Source organism: Vipera ursinii (genome assembly GCF_947247035.1).
Source record: "Vipera ursinii genome assembly, chromosome: 11".
NCBI classification, from domain to species: Eukaryota; Metazoa; Chordata; class Lepidosauria; order Squamata; family Viperidae; genus Vipera; species Vipera ursinii.
In genome coordinates, this window is record NC_139524.1 from 13,303,466 (window position 1) to 13,320,975 (window position 17,510).

A 17,510-nucleotide genomic window follows, 5' to 3' on the forward strand; every position below is an offset into this window, starting at 1 on the left:
GTGGCCTACTGGGTGGGCGTGGCTAGAGTGCGTATGGCCTGCTGGGTGGGTGTGGCCAGCTCTACATCATTCGCATCAAGGGTGCCTATGGGGGCCTGGGCAGGAGTGGGACGGATCTGAGGGTCTCTGGCAGGAGGAGGGTCTCTGGGCCAGGGCCAAGGCAGTGGGGGCCGTTCCCTCACTGTTTCCAGGATGGCTTCGCGGGCCGCATGAAACCACTTCGCGGGCCGGATCCGGCCCCCGGGCCTTGTGTTTGACATGTCTGGCCTAGGGGTACTTACAACCTGGATTTGTTCTTCTGCTGGTCACCCTCCTGTAGGAGATGACCAGGCTGAGCCTGAGGGCGGGGTCAAGCACATCATCAGTCTGGAGCCCCTACGCTCCCAAAAGAGATCTAAGTCCAGCTCCCCTTGAAGTTCATTGACTCTTTTTTTTAATATAAAGATTTTATTAATTTTCTCTTACATACGTGTATTAATTTTTCAACCAACGTGCTGTCTGGGTTTAACAATGCTAATACATATTCAATTCCTAATCCTTCATTCTTTCCTCTAACCACTGATAAAATAAATCCCAAGTCTGTTTCTTCTTTATCTTTCAATCTCATAGTTAATCTGTCCATCTCAGTGTATTCCAGTATTTTTCTGTTTATTTCTTCCTCTGGTATTGCACAAAGGTTATTCTTGCTGCTGTAGTCACATGTAAAATCAAATATAAGCTTATTGGAAAAAGATACATGCTTGGTTAGAAAAAAATATTAGGAGAACATGTTGATTTTAAACCTGAACTTTTCTTATTAGGTATAATGCCAGAAAAGATTAACAAATGATGTTCATTGACTCTTTATCTGGTACCAATTTGCCTTGACCATTAGCAGGTCAGATTCTTGCCGTACGTCGAGGACTTCCTGTACACCCAATCAGTTCAGACTAATAGAGGTTGACGCCCAGATTCAAACGTCTTCTGCCCATAAGCCTCAAAGGAAAAAGGGGAAAAAAACAAGCCTTTTTCACCCAGCCTTCTCCACGGGCAATAGCACTCATAATAGTATTTCGTAACTCTCCAGACTTGTGAATAGGACGAGCTGCCTTTTCATTTGTTGGCGAGACTTTGCCAGCAGCACCCTGGGGTTAGCAAGCCCCAGCGAGTGCTAGACGAAAAGCTAATTTTGCCTTTGCAAGACGGAAGCCCCGGTGTGAATTCCCCTCGGAAAGTGTGAGACGGGGGGAGGGGGAGGGGAGGAGCACCTTTGGAAATTTTCTGAGTGGGGATGCAAGGCCAGAAGGAGAGAGAGAGAGAGAAAAAAAAAACATTGCTTTTCCTCTTCAGCTGCAGACTATTCTTTTATATGCTGTCGCCTTGAAGACAAGATGGGAAACAATGGGGGGTTTCTGAGTTTCCCCCTTTACACCCCAAATCCCCTCTTACAGGAAGCAGAGCCCTGTAGAGATTAATAAGCAGCAATATAGGCTTAAGAAAATGCCGCCTTTGCTAAATCAAGAAATCCTTGCTCTACCCAATTTGCTTCATTATTCCCCGCCCACAGTGGCCACTGAAAAGAATACCAGTTTGACCTAGTCATTAAGACATCAGGCTGGAAAGCCAGAGACTGTGAGTTCTAGTCCCATCTTAGCCATGCTGAGTGATCTTGGGCCAATCACCAGGAGACTGTGAGTTCTAGTCCTGCCTTAGCCATTAAAGCCAGATGAGTGACTCTGGGCTAATCACCAGGAGACTGTGAGTTCTAGTCCTGCCTTAGCCATTAAAGCCAGCTGAGTGACCTTGGGCCAATCACCAGGAGACTGTGAGTTCTAGTCCTGCCTTAGCCATTAAAGACAGATGAGTGACCCTGGGCCAATCACCAGGAGACTGTGAGTTCTAGTCCTGCCTTAGCCATTAAAGCCAGATGAGTGATCCTGGGCCAATCACCAGGAGACTGTGAGTTCTAGTCCTGCCTTAGCCATTAAAGCCAGTTGAGTGACCTTGGGCCAATTACCAAAAGACCAGGACACTATGAATTCTAGTCCCGCCTTAGCCATGAAAGCCAGCTCGGTGACCTTGGACCAATCACCAGGAAACTGTGAGTTCTAGTCCTGCCTTAGCCATGAAAGCCAGCTGGGTGACTTTGAGTCAGTCACCAGGAGACCATGAGTTCTAGTCCCACTGTACCCATCAAAACCAATGGGCTCATTTTGGGCCAGCCTCTCTCTTTCTGCCCAACCCACCACGTAGGACTGTTGCCATGGGGCAAGTAGGAGGAGGAGGTTATGTTGGAGATATTAGCTGTCTTGAGTAGTTTATAAAAATAATAAAGGCAGAATATAAACAAATGGGAAAAAAATATATATTCCCCAGCTATTTAAAAATGCTATCTTCTGTCTTGCAGTTATAATGCTCCTTACTCCCCTGTTAGCTAGTTGGCGCTGTTCTCTTGGCTGGTGCTGATTTGCTATTTTTAGGAAGAGCTTCTCTGGAGCCAGTCCATCCAAAAACTGTCCCATTGGTGATGGAGGAGCTATTTAATGAAACCCCTTCCCCAACTAGTCTGGTTTTCTTCTTCAGGATGTTGCCTTGAAGGCTAAGAATCATCCTATTTTGTATCGAAGTCTTTTCTCACAGTGGATGTTGCTGTTTTAATATATTCTCTTCCCTCGCACCGCCCAAGGGTAACACAACCTTTTAATGTATAAACATATCTATGTATTTGGACTATTTATTAAAGCAGAAGGTATCATTAAATGTTGAAATTATTGCTACGTTTGCGGTAAAGCACAGCAATAAGACATGTTTTCCCCTTAAGTTAACATTTTAATGATTCATTTCCTTCGACAGTGGAAAGTTCCCCAAACGCTCAGGTGCCAATGCTTTTTTCTAATATTTTCAATATATATTTAAGAAAGTGGGAAGGTGAGGATGTATATGATTATAATTTCATGGCATTCACATTTCTCTAGGAATTGGAAGATCTACGGAAACAGGGTGAAATTATACCTCAGCTCATGACAGAATGTGAAACGGTTTCTCAGAAATTGCAGGTATGAATAGTTATTAGTCCTTGGTAAAACACTTTGCGGCTTAAATAAAAGATTGCTTCAAACCTACAGCCAATATCTTTTTTTTTTCTTATGGGCAGGAGACAGGGCCAATGATTCATTCTGATATAAGTCAGGAGCGTGAAATTGGCTCTTAGTGAAGCCAATTCCAGGGATAAGGATTGAGAGCAGATAGTGCCTTAGGCTGAGCTATAATTCCCATCATCCCCCACCATTGGCCCTACTGGTTGTGGCTGCTGGTGGTTGCTTGTCATTCATCAATATCTAGAGCAAGGGTCTTCAAAACTTGGCCCTTTTATGACTTGTGGACTTCAACTCCCAGAATCCCTCAGCCAGCGTGCCTGGCTGAGGAATTCTGGGAGTTGAAGTCCACAAGTCATAAAAGGGCCAAGTTTGAAGACCCCTGCTCTAGAGGGTTACAGATTCCTCATCTCTACAAGAAGATATAGCTCCAATAGGTTCACCTTATTTATACATATAAGCCGTTCTTCCCATTCATGATTTGAAAACGTTCTTCCCGTTTTGAATGGAAATCACACAAACCGCCAAACTCACAAGGTAATGTCTTGTCTAATCATCAGTGGTACGATATACCACTATATAGCATACGAAGAACAGTTAACAGGAATCGGGTATGTCTCGTCCAGGGGTAGGCAACCTTGGCTCTTTTATGACTCGTGGACTTCAACTCCCAGAATTCCTGAGCCAGCCTGGCTGGCTCAGGAATTCTGGGAATTGAAGTCCACGAGTCATAAAAGAGCCAAGGTTGCCTACCCCTGGTCTAGTCGAATGAAAAGAAGGACTAAGGGAGACGTGATAGCCGAGTTGCAGTATATGAGGGGTCCCTTCAAACTTTCTTTCTGTCTTGCCAGGTGGCTGAGAAGAGGAATAAAGACCTTGAAGAGAAAGTCAAAGCTTTAAGGACGGAAGTAGAAGAGAGCAAACACAGGCAGAATAACCTGAAGACAGAGCTGCAGACTTTTTTAGATGTCCTAGATGGAAAGATAGATGAATTGCAAGATTTTCGGCAAGGACTCTCCAAGCTGGGTGTCGACAATTAAGGGACAGCAACATTTTCCCCACCCCAAAATATTTGGCGTGTGTGTGTGTGCGTGTGTGTGTGTGTGTATGTGTATATGTGTTTTAAATCTAGGTATATGTTTCTACCAAAAGTGAAAAGATGGGTGTTCTTCCTTACAATGTGATTTGTACATAGAGGCTAAAGGCTTTTGTTTTTCACTTCTTTTTTTTCCCCCGTTCTAAAAATTACTCCTTGCTTCTTCCTTCTTTTCTTTAAGAAAGAGGTGACAAATTTTTTTTTAGATCTTACTGTTCTAGCCCATTCTGGGTTTGTAAACAAAGAGGGGGAGTTCTCTTGTCTCGGGAGATCTGGACCTCAATTTACCTTAATGTAAAGTTGCAGTTGCAGTGGGTGTTGTGTGGAGATTTTGATTTAAGGCCTGTTGCAACTATAGCATTTCCAAAATGCTCAGCTGCTGCCAATTTATGCCTCATTTTATGGTGCAGGCAGCAGTGAAGATGGAACAGAGATTTTAGGAGCAACCACAAGGTAGCTCCCCTCCTCCTCCTCCTCCTCCTCTTCTCCTTGTCCTCCTCTTCCTCTTCCTCTTCCCCCTCCTCCTTCTCTTTCTTCTTTTCTTCTCTTTTTCCTCCTCCTCCTTGAAATACCTGTGATGCCTTTTTCTAGAGGATTTGCCATGTTCCATGTGCACTTAAACCCACCCACCGACCCCCTTTTTTTTATTGCAACGTATTAAGTGACGGTTCCCCTGTCACTTTTGGCAGAATGAATGTGCACTTTATGATGCCCTTGGTGAGTTTTTCTAAAAATGTGGATGATACGTTAAGCTATTACTCTATAGAGAAATTGGACTTCTTTTAACACATCTCACCCCAAATAATGATGGTGGGACCAAAAGGTACTCTACGGGAGTAGCCCAGTAGCCACTGTCTGTCACAAGAGGTTGGTGCAGAATTTTTGTATTTGGGATAGATGCATTTATTTTAAAACATTCATGACCTGCCTGGCTTGTAACAAGTAGATTTACTCGTGATGATCTACAATATATATAATAAACATCAGAGCAACAAAATGATAGGAGCCAGGTAAAATAAGGTGGTAAATTGAGCACTGGGTAGTGCATATGGTTCAAAGTACTACCATAATTCTGGATGAGGTTTTATTTAACAACAACAACAAAAAGAATTATTGGGTTTTATGTGGTGGCCTAATAAACGGGGTGAGAAGATATGAGAGTTGGAGATTTCTAGGTGTAATAGTATAAACATGTAGGATTTGATGGCTATGAGCAAAGAATAAACTGATTCTGTTCAGTTTCCAGAGCTAGCTTTCATCTTAAAACCTAGTCCTACCATCAGCAAAATCAGACAGTATCCTTGCAATTAAGCATTGTCCTAGATCAGAGGTCCCCAACCTTTTGGGCACCAGGGACCGGTTCCATGGAGAGAGGTTTTTCCACGGACCAGAGGGGGCGTGGTTTTGTGTGCTGCCTGCATCTCGTGGATGCAGGCTTCGCTGGTTTGTATGCCAGTTCCGGTCCACGGACCAGGGGTTGGGGACCCTTGCTCCAAAGGGAAGATGCCAACCTATTTTGAAGCTTTGGCCTCTGGGTTTGCAAACCCTGCTTCGTAAATCCAAACGAGTAGGGGCTGGTATTGCTCATTGCGGAGTGAAAACGAAGTAGCTTTCTTCATCTGTTCAAAAAAAGGTCTTCATCGTACAAAAAGGAGAGAAGACAAAAGGATCCCAGGGTAGAGTCCAGCCTCAAACTAAGAAATATGCAAAGATCCCTGTGCTGCTTTAGAGAGATTTTGAAGCATTGCCCTGATTTTGGTCATATATATGAATCCACAGTCCTAAATGATTAAGTCCATCCTTCATACCGCCATATCTATGAAATTAGCTCTTGTGCCCTTGATACAGAAGTCAGAGGGTCCTTGAATGTGCTCGGTCAGTCTAATGTTTTAGGCGAGGGGTAGGGAACCTTGGCTCTTTTATGACTTGTGGACTTCAACTCCCAGAATTCCTGAGTCAGTATGGCTGGTTCAGGGATTCTGGGTATTGAAGCCCACAAGTCATAAAAGAGCCAAGGTTCCCTCCCCCTGTTCTAGGTCAGTCAAATCTCCTTTGATTTTATGGCTTCCATGTTGTTAAAGCTGTGTTTGAATCCTACTAGGATCATTTTCTACATGCTTGCATGCATAGGATGCCATAAGCATGGAATGCTTCCATTGTTCTGAATAGGTTGATACATCTTCATTCTAAAGATGTATATCTTAGCATCTTTAAGATGCGAGTCAAGTGTGATAGTCCTGTTTCCAGTGCAAAGAACGAAAAGAAAGAAATCTGGCGCTCTTACATTTGGGCTTCCATCCTTGTTGACTTCCATCCTTGCTTAGAAGAGCTCGTTCGGCAGAAGATATAAAAGTCCTTTGTTGCAAAAGCTCACGGTGACTTTGGATTTCCCAGTTCTTCTTGAAACAACCTGTATCAAAAGCACTTTTCTGGAGGTGTTTGAACCCAATGCTTTTTTTTTTCCTTTGAAAATGTCAGCTAGGCACGTTCCTTTGAAAGCAATTATAAATCAGGTTCAGCTGAAGCCGAAGAAAGTTTTTAAAAAGTCGTATCATTTTTTTAAAAAATCTTTCTCATCAATTGTCTCAGCCATCGTAGGCTTTCTATCATTATTAGGTATGTGGATTTATAATGGAAAACATAGGAGTTTTCTTTACGAGACTGGTGTTTTGTCACATTGATTTGCTTTATGGGCTTGCAATCTGGGTCAGATTATTTATAAAGTTGGCTTAAATGTTTATGACATTCGGGACTAATAAAATCTCGTAGGTGAGAAATGATACTATAAGGCATCGGATAAAGAGCATTAAGAATATGCAGCTAATAATAACAGTCAATCTGGAGAGGGAAAAACGAGATTCTAAGCTGCTTATTCAAATATCCTCACAGATCACAGAATAATTTTTTTAGTTTGACCTATTCTTGTGATCAGACCAGGCTGATCGGAAAGTAGCTTTTAAAAACAAGGTGCCTAATAATTGAAAAATGTTTATATGTGTATATCTGCATTTTCTTTTTCCTTGTTCCTTAGATTGTTCCTTGTTTTGGAACCTTCCCTTGTTTTAAGGAGATTAAGCCAGATTTTCTGTACAAGCAGAGAAATCAAAAGAGCACAGATTCTTAGAAATACAGGTAGTCCTTGACTTACGACCACCGCTGAGTGCAAAATTTGCATTGCTAAGTGAAACAGCTGTTAAGTGAATTTTGCACCATTTTTACGACCTTGCTTGCCACAGTTGTTCAGGGAATTAGGCTTCCCCATTGACTCGGCTTGTCAGGAGGTCCTAAAAGGGACCCCAGGACGCTGCAACCGTCATAATGTGAGTCATTTGCCAAGCATCTGAACTTTGACCCTGGGGAGGCTGCAATGGTCGTAAGTCTGAAAAGCGGTCATAAGTCACTTTTTCCAGTGAATGGTCACTAAACAAAGTGCTGTAAGTCGAGGACTATCTGTAGGTCTAGAAATATCAAGTGGAATATCAGGTGATCCGTATCGCCCTTTAGCTTGACTCAGTTCAAATTGTTGGGTGGCTTCTATGATTTAGGGACATGAATGGGTGAATCACCTTATTTTCTAATACGGGTCAGCAATAATTTTATTTAGCCAAATGTTATCCAAGAAGATAGGATTATCGGGAAAAATAAGGTGCACGCTGAATTCTCAATCCCGCATACAACTGTCTTGAATAAATTACCTTTGGGAGTGACAGCACAGTCAGAATCCTGGGGAAAACAACCATGTCCATCTTTTTTTGTGTGTATTTTAAAATTGCGTTTTCATACACAGTGCATCAGCTTAAGGAAGTACTATATCCCTTCCTGGTAATTCACAAAGACCGGAAGATTTTAAGATGATCCCGAATCTTTAGACGTTACTACAGGTAGCCTTTGACTTACAACTGCAATTAGGACTGGAATTTCCGTTGCTAAGAGATGCAGCCATTAAGCGAATCACACCCAGTTTTATGACCTTTTTTGCCACAGATGCTAAGCAAATCGGTTGTTAACCGAGTAATGTCATTAAATGAATCCGGCTTTCCCAGTTGACTTACCTTGTCAGAAGGCCCCTGGGAAGGTCACACCTGGTGCTCCAGGTGATCCAGGAAGCTGCAGCCTTTGTACAATACATGCCAGTTGCCATATTCGCAAGACCACAGTCACAACTATGAGGACTCGGTGTAAGTCACTTTTTTCAGTGTTGTTGTAACTTCAGTCACTAAATGAATGGTTATAAGTCAAGGACTCCCTGTATATAACTTTAGTCATCAATTTAGAACATGCTTTCCTTTTTACTGCTCAGAATAAAGTTTAGTAAAGGGCAAATTAACAGATGATCAGGGGAAATGCTATGGAATAAAGTGTATTTTTATCCAGATATATTCAATATGGTTGATCAACCTGAAGAAATTATTTCAGGCTTATTGGAGTGAAATTGTCTTACCTTTGTTATCTGTTTTCTGTAAGCAAGGGAGGGGTTTTTTTTCTATTTCCATGTTAATTAATTTTCAGCACAGACTGATCTCTGAATTTCCTATGGTAGCAGTAAATCCTGGGGTTTTATATATATATTTGAAAAAAGCAAAATTTAAGGCAAAAAAAAATGACCTTTTGTGATTTTTATCTGATTTTATTGTATCATAGAGCTGGCTATGTAAATATATATATCTATATAGTTTTAAGTTAAAAAAAACCAACCAACCAACCAAACTCGTATATTTATTCTGTTCTGGTTTAATCACTTTTCGATTTTTTTTCCTGAATTACACATTCTTGGTGTAAGACAAGTTGGGGAAGTTTTTTTTTTCTTACTAGCAAATCTAAGCTAGGGTTTAAACAGTTGCTGTAATATAGAACACACCTTAAGAGAGATGAATGCTGCATTTTTTTTCTCCCTGGAAATATTGTTAGCAGCTCCTTTGCACAAAAATAACATTTGACCGAAGGAGCTTTTAGAGGGAGGACCTGTGTATTTGATCCAGGCTGTGAATCTCTGATTATCCAGTCTGTTAAGGAACAAACATACAACCACAGCTGAGACCACCATTTCCATTGCTAAGTGAATTGGTGGTTAAATAAATCATGTGGTCATTAAACAAACCCAGCCTCCCGCATTAAGTTTGCTTGTCAGAAGTCAGCTAGGAAAGCGGCCAGGGGTCATCAGATCATAAATACATACCTGTTGCCAAGCGCCCCTAACAGCCATAAGGGCAAAGGCTGGTCATAATTCATTTGTGTTCAGTGCTGCTGTAACTTCGAAAGTTTGCTAAACAAATGATTGTAAGTGGAGCATTAAAAAGGTAAAGGTAAAGGTTCCCCCGCATGTGTGTGCTAGTCGTTTCCAACTCTAGGGGCCGGTGCTCATCTCCGTTTCAAAGCTGAAGAGCCAGCCTTTGTCTGAGGACGTCTCCATGGTCATGTGGCCAGCATGACTAGATGCCAAAGGCACATGGAACGCTGTTACCTTCCCACCGTAGTGGTCCCCATTTTTCTACTTGCACTTTTTATGTGCTTTCGAACTGCTAGGTTGGCAGAAGCTGGGACGCGTAACAGGCATTATCTGTGTACAAAAGATAATAGCTCAAGTAAATTGAAGTTAGCTATATGTTCATCCTTTTCATAGAGGGAGACCTTCCTCAATCAGGGACTGCCAACATAGAGAAGGGGTAGGAGGGGGACCCAGATAGCCATAGAAATGAGTTTATCCCTCGCCCGCTCATTCGCCAGGTTGATGTCGTGACGAAGGTACTAGACCTGGAGGGAGAAGTCCCAGGTGCCACCCTTAGCTGCAGAAACTCCAGGATGCTTTTGCATCTGTTGCTCTTTCAGCCTCAAAGCCGGTGACCATCCAGTCAGAGCCGAAGAAGCTTCTTGGATGAGAAGTGAAACGTCTTCAAAGAAAAACAAAGAAGTCCAGTTGCCTCCTGGAAAAGGATCTTTGGGACAACCAGGACCTGGATGACTGAGAATCTCCATAGACCTTTTTAGATCAATTGTACTTTTCTGAGCCCAGTCTACCACTCAAGGTTTCTCTCATAGGAAAAATGTTTGGTGGTAGATATCTATCAATCAATCAAATAAACAAACAAACTTCTTAACTGCCCACCTTCCTCACAGAGGGGATCTACATGTTTAGCACTGCAGTCTTTAAGATTTACCAAGACTTTCAAGAAGTCCTCTGTTTTTCTTGGCCCAAATTATTTTAGCAGGTTGCTTACCAATGCAGGGAATTCTCTGGGCTGAGGCTGAAAAGGGTTGCTTTAATTAACCATGGCATAAAATCTTTTAGTTCTCCTTTCCTGCACCCTGAAGTTTCCTAGCAAATGAAGATGTGATTCAGAGGTTTTGTGTCCTGTCAATGTGGGCTGTGCACCAAAGGCAGACTAACAACGAAGCGGCTGGAATTCAGATTTGGGAAAGAAAAAAAAACAGTTGTCAAGAGAGAGATTGGATTTTGTGCGGTAAGTACCGTGTTTTATTGGCTAAAATTTCATTCTGATCCCACTCTTCTTCCCAAACTTTAGAGCCACAGGGACAATTGCATCATTTTTCACAACAGTTTGTGAAATTAGATTGCAACAGAGATCCAGCTTTTCAGTAAGTGTTGAGATTGTCTAAAAACACGTTGTATCGTAGATATACAAACGTGTGTGGTTCTGTCAACTTCTTGGATCAAGTTCCAATCATCGGTGTACAGGTCTATATCTGGGCCGCATGTTTTTTAGGTCTTTTGTGAAAAAGTATACAAGGAAATGACTATGCTGCTTTTTGGCATCACAGCTTACTGTTTTTATTTTAATCAGGGGTGTTTTTATTAAGTTATGTCTAAATCCATAATAAAGATTTGCTCATGAACATGCAGGCAACAGAGTTTCATACCCTGAATTACATTTTTTTAAAAAATTATAAACAAAGCTGAAAGGACAAGTTGCTCCTTTGATCATCAACGGTAAAATAGTTAGGATGGTTAGTGGTAATGTAAATAAGCTGGCATATTTCACTGGACAAGATCTGTGAGTTATTTACTATTAGCTGCCTTTCCCTAAAGTTTCATAACCTTTCTTCAAACCTACTTCCCTTTTTTTTGAAAAAATATTCCTTGGCAATAAACCAAATTGTACTCCTAAATGTTGAGTAGGTTGTGATCTGATTCCCTGATCTTGATTTGGAAACATAGAGATATATTTCTTGATTTGACATAGCTTCAGCTGTGCCTGGGAAAAATGAACAGGCGTACCCTGAGGCCTACAAAGGCTGTTGAACTATATCTCCCAGTGTCTGGCGCTATCAGTCTTGCTAGTCAGAGTTGGCTGACAGTTGTATTCCTCAGCAAAGTCCGGGAGACAGGAATGCATTGTCTCCCCATACCATAAAAATTGAGCTTAAAATTATTCTTTAAGAGAAATGAAATCCTTGCTAAGTGTGATGTGTGCTGGGAAGTGCTTTCCAATTTCATTCCAGGTGTCCCCGAGGTATGAGGATCCAATGCGTTCCTGTCTCCCTGACATTGCTGAGGAATACAACTTTCAGCCACCCTAGCTAGCAAGACTGATCGTGCCAGACTCTGGGAGATCTAGTTCAACAACCTTTGAAGGCCTCAGTCCTTTTTTCCCCAGACACAAGGACAGTGTGTGTTTCATAACAGAAGCTTGTCTGACTAGCCCAGGGGTAGGCAACCTCGGCTCTTTTATGACTCATGGACTTCAACTCCCAGAATTCCTGAGTCAGCATAGTTGAAGTCCATGAGTCATAAAAGAGCCGAGGTTGCCTACCCCTGGACTAGCCAAACCTTTGCCCAGTACTAAGGCTAGAAAGTTCAGTCTGGAGCCCCTCTAGGGACAGTAAAGAGACATTCCAGCTTAGAATTGGTCTAGGGGAGCAAATATCTGAAGTCAAAACTTAGGTCTATATTTGTCGTTTCCCAAGGGAAGGGAAACAGTTTGGCAGGATTCTTGTAATATAGGTAGTCAGCAATAAACTATTTGTGCCTGTTCATGGCATGATTTTTGTTGCTTGCACCTGACAGGCTAGTCTTCAACCTTAAGTCGGCAGTGTGTAGCTGTCTTATGTTTACAAGCCTTCCATGCAAATACGGTGGTGGCCCTTAGCACATCCTGGAAGTCATTCTCAGCCATTTCTCCCTGCCAAATGTTGCGTGGTTGAGAGTTGGATCTCAGCATCCCTAAGTGCTGCATGCCTAGCTGGAGGAACCAGTGGGGTTTCCACATCATTTACTTGGCTGTGATGACAAAACAGAATTGGAAATGCTTTCTTTCCCCTCACTTGGTGCCTACTGGTCTCTTCTCTTGCATCAAGCATCTTCTCACTGCTGTCACCAAGTCAGCAATCACCTTGGGGGGGGGAACACGGCATCAGGGAGAACCCCCTAAAGGGTTCAAATTGGAGAGTGCTGCAGGAGGAATCCAGGCAACCACTGTTACTATGGCTACACACTACTGGGCGATGGTGTAGGCCTCAGGAACAGTTCTGAAACTGTCTCCTAATTATAGGATGCCAAGTCACCCCCTCAGAGCAACAGCTACCAAGTAAGTTTCACAGAAGAGGTCTCTCCCTTAGAAAAGCTAAACAGCTGCAAGGCAGAAGCCCTGCTCCCCAAACCACTCAAATCTTTGTTGAAATGGATGTGTCATTGGAGATGACCCAACAGCCATACAGCCAGACACACAGCTTGTAAAACTACGCTCCTGGGCTGCTTTTCCTCTCTGAAGCGGAACTTCCATCCTGGCCACAGAGGTATACATCATTTGGAGAAGTCCCAAGAGCTGAGGTGAGGTAGAAGAAGTAGGCCTATGGTAGCCCCAGGGTCAGTTCTAAAAACCACGTTCCATCCATGGCTCTAATCAAGTCGCATCTTAGCACCAGAGTTCACTGAGTTCTTAGTTTGTATGCAAGCATTTTGGGGGTGGGTGGGGGAAAACCACCGCTCCCAACCAAATGATATTGAGGTTGTTCTGTGCCTCTCGATCAATTACGGCTCTTTGGAAAGGGCTTCTTGCTGTGTACTCCGATGCTAATTTTAATTGGCTTATTGGGAGGAGGAGGTGGAAGAGGCTGTGTAGGTGAGGAGAGCAGGGGAGCTGATAATTTGCAGTGCCTTCTTCTACAGCTCCGGGCCACTGTTATTGGAGCTAGTCTGAAGAGCAAGTTAAGACAGCCATGACTCACCCTTTAATGATATCGATTGGAACTAGCGCCAGCTGTAGCCTCGTAATGAAGAGCAGGGAAGATCGGGTCCCTACCTGACAAGACTCAAAAAACCCTTTTCCTCCCACTCTGGAGCCCAAATGAACAGTTGTTGTTTTTTGGCTAAGCACCAAATCCGGTAGCCTCTCCAGGAGTCACCCCTTTTCTTAGAGCTTTTGTGATAAGCAGTCCATTTTATCATATTGCTTTTTTTTCCCCTCCTGTTTTCTTGCAGTAAGGAGGGTCCTCTTACTCGTCTGGGATTCCCGCGGCTGCCTAAGTGGGCCTGAGGTGTCCGCTGACTTCACACGTCATTAGAGTTCACTCACTTTGCCTTTCGTTTAAAAGCTACTCTCTTTGTAAATGGATATATGCTGCTTTCACTTGGTAGGCATTACTGAGACAGGAAAGATGACACATTTCCTTCCCCTCGAGCAGGCAGTAAGTTTCACTGCTAATCCATTCCCGCTGTGAGGAGCCATTTCTAATCCTGCCTTCACTATTTCTAAGACCTGCATCAGGAACAAGCCTTCAGAATCTCTTTCAACCTGGGTGTCGGTGCAGATTCCCCATGCAAAAATTGGCAGAGGGTTATCTGGTTGGTTGCCTTCAGGAGGTTGGGGATGCCCAGTGCTTTTTTTCTAAAATAAAAAGGTGCCGGAACTCACACATGTCATACAACCTGCCTTGTCTACCCTACAAGGTTCCATCCAAAAAAGGTGCCGGAACTCCGTTCTGGGCGTTCTATGAGAAAAAAAGCCCTGGGGATGCCCCACGACTGGAGGTGTTTAAAAAGAGACTGGACAACCGTGTGTCTGAAATAGGAAAATAGGTTTTCCTGCTTGAGCAGGGGTTGGACTAGAACAGAGGTCCCCAACCTTTTGGGCACCAGGGACCAGTTCCGTGGAGAGAGGTTTTTCCACAGACCGGAGAGTGTGTGGCTTTGTGTGCTGCCTGCATCCCGCGGATGGGGCTTCACTTGTTTGTGCGGACCAGTTGCTGGCATGCCATGGCCTGGTACTGGTCCATGGACTGGGGGTTGGGGACCCCTGGACTAGAAGACCTCCAAGGTCCCTTCCAACTCTCTTATTCTGGAGTAAGAAACAACCAGACACAAAGATAAATTTTTCCCTATCACTATCACTCTGTTAAACAACTAATTCCCGCAACACTGTCTATGCTGTGGGATGTCAAACAACCTAGAAGGGCTGAATTACTTACTTACCTTCTCATCTGTCCTATTTCCTTAGATCCTTATGACTATAACTTGTTATAGCTCATGATTTATGTTCATTGCTTTTATTAAGTATCCTATTATGATTTATGTTGATTGCAATAGAATAGAATAGAATAGAATAGAATAGAATAGAATAGAATAGAATAGAATAGAATAGAATAGAATAGAATAGAATAGAATAGAATAGAATAGAATAGAATAGAATCAGAGCTGGGAGGGACCTTGGAGGTCTTCTAGTCCAGCCCCCTGCTCAAGCAGGAGAACCTATACCATCTCAGACAGGTGAATGACTAGTCTCTTCTTAAAAATCTCCAGTGATGGAAAACCCACGATTTCTGGGGGTAAGCTGTTCCACTGGTTGATTGTCCTCACTGTCAGAAACTTTCTCCTTAATTCCAGGTTGCTTCTTTTCTTGCTCAGTTTCCAACCACTGTTTCTCGTCCTTCCCTCCGGTGCTCTGGTGAACAACCTGGCCCCCTCTGCCTTGTGACAGCCCCTCAAATACTGGAACACTGCTATCACGTCTCCCCTATTTCTTCTTTTCTTTAGACTAGCAGCTAGCCAAACCCAAGTCCCGCAGCTGTTCTTCGTATGTTTTGGTCTCCAAGCCTTTAGTATCCTATGACTATCACTGAATGTTACATCTATGATTTACGATTTGTATTTTATGATTATGATTATCCCTTGTTGCTTGTATGTACACGGAGCTTATGCACCAGAGACAAATTCCTTGTGTGTATCCAATCACACTTGACCAATAAAGAATTCTAGAAATCACTGCCAGTGGAGCCACATTTAGCAGACCCGCTTCTAGTTTTAGAAATGAGGTGAAGACTTTTCAAGCTTAATCAAATGTTTTAGTGATTAGAAGACCAATATCTTTGTGAAATATTCTGCCCGCGGTTTGATCTTTCGTAACTATTTTCATTCTTTAGGTTTCAGTTTAGATTTTCCGTACTTTATTCTAGAATTACTCAGAGCTGCCCAGAGTTGCCTCGTACCACTAATGGGAGGCATACAAATTTAATAACTAATAATAAAAAATTAATAATTACGGTAGCCACTATTCAGAAGCTGTGTCTGAAGCCAAGATTTGGAGCTTAGAATGGATGTGATGCTTCATGAAATAATAAAAACAATGATAACCTGTGCAGACATTTGTTTTTTTCTTTCAAGTGACACTGAACTGGAGATTACAGCATTTTTAAATTACTGCATCTCTCATTAGGAGCATCAGTATCAGCATTTCTTGACCAAATATATATTCATAGAAATGGGGCAGTTGAAATCCTAAGGATCAACCAGAAAGTATGGAACAAAATTGCTTTTGTAAATGGTCTAATGCTCATATTCCTCTGTCTGCCTCCTGTTATGATTAATTCAGTATCTTTGCCTGGTAATTCTGTCAAGGAGGAGGTTAAATAAGGCTAACATTTGTTCTGTATTCTCTGCTTTGGCTAGGATGTGTTTCCTAACAAAACGGATTTTCCCCCACCCCCTCAGAGTTGGAGAAATGATTTACATTCTTCATAACTCCCCTCCCAATGTTGCCACTGAATTTAAAAAATAATAATAATCCCCAATCTTCCAGCAGGGCATTGTGAAGACTTTCTGCCCTTGCAGAATTTTGGAAATACCAAAATGGAGAAAGAAGGAAGCCATTTTCTTGTGGTAAAATGGCTTTTTACATGGAGTAGCCTTTTCTTTAAGTGCAGAGAAGAGCAACAAAGATGATCAGGGGACTGGAGGCCAAAACATATGAAGAACAGGTGCTGGAATTGGGCATGTTTCAATATCTCAGGGGCTGCCCCAAAGAAGAGGGAGTCAAGCTCTTCTCCAAAGCGCCTGAAGGCAGGACAAGAAGCAACGGATGGAAACTAATAGAGAGAAGCAACCTAGAACTGAGGAGTTAGAACAATTAATCAGTGGAACGACTTGCCTCCAGATGTTTTGGGTGCACTGGAAGTTTTAAGAAGAGACTGGACAACCATTTGTTTGAAATGGTATAGAGTTGCCTGCTTGAGCAGGGGTTGGACTAGAAGACCTCCAAAATCCCTTTCAACTCTGTTATTCTGTTATTCTAAGTAGCTGCTGGAGTTTCAACCCCATATTGGGTTTCTACCAAGTATTTCTAAGGCTATCTCATTTCTATTTTAAACCCTCAACTTAAATAACCTCAGCACTTACTTCTGTCACTGCTATCCTTCTGGAAAATTGCATTAGGCACTCATTTCTCCGAACCAAAATCCGAGACAAGCAAAACAAGAAGAATGGATGGATGTAGACCCACGGCAGTGGAGGAAAAGTCTTGTGAATGCATCACGAACTTGTCAAAGTGAGTGAATAAAATATCTTTAGAGGTACTCCATCTCTGAGGTCTAAAAAGAAAAATCAGCAATCAGCAGCAGTTTTCCGAATACAGAAGAAAGATTTGTAATGGGGCAAACCAAGGCCTATTTTTCATGTGTGTAACGATGCTAGCTAGACACCAGGGCTTTTTCAGATCTGTCTTTATCATTGCAGTTGCCTTTTAAGAATCAAAATCAGAGATGCCCGTGACCTGATCAAAAAATAGGGATATAAACTCCACAGAACAATTTAGTTCTCGCTGCTTGGAGGTTGTCCTCAGGTTATGTCATAAAACTCATTCAGTTACTGTTTGAAGTTACAATGGGGCACTTATGAGTCTGTAAACCTGTGGCTGTTGCAGCACCTCTGCAGCCAGGATTTACTTGACCACCAGATCCCAGTCATGACTTGTGTGATCGCCATTTGCAACCTTTTCTGCTGACTTCCTACATGCAAAGTCAAGACAGTCACAGTGGAGAAGCTGGTAGGAGAAATAACAAGTTGAAGCTTCTCCTGAGGAACCCTGGTTCAGAGTACAACAACCCAGGGACCT

General features: G+C 42.6%; 1 protein-coding gene across 4 annotated transcripts in view; it reads left to right on the top strand.

The window, feature by feature from the left end:
* Positions 1–6,066, top strand: part of HOMER2 (homer scaffold protein 2) — a 68,761-nt gene extending 62,695 nt beyond the window's left edge. For all 4 annotated transcript variants that reach the window (XM_083371033.1, XM_083371032.1, XM_083371035.1 and 1 more), the window contains 2 exons: positions 2,955–3,035; positions 3,926–6,066. In XM_083371033.1, coding sequence (XP_083227159.1) covers positions 2,955–3,035; positions 3,926–4,114 — 270 coding nt within the window. In that variant the 3' untranslated portion in view covers positions 4,115–6,066. The remainder of the gene's footprint in view (positions 1–2,954; positions 3,036–3,925) is intronic.
* Positions 6,067–17,510: the final 11,444 nt, after the last annotated feature.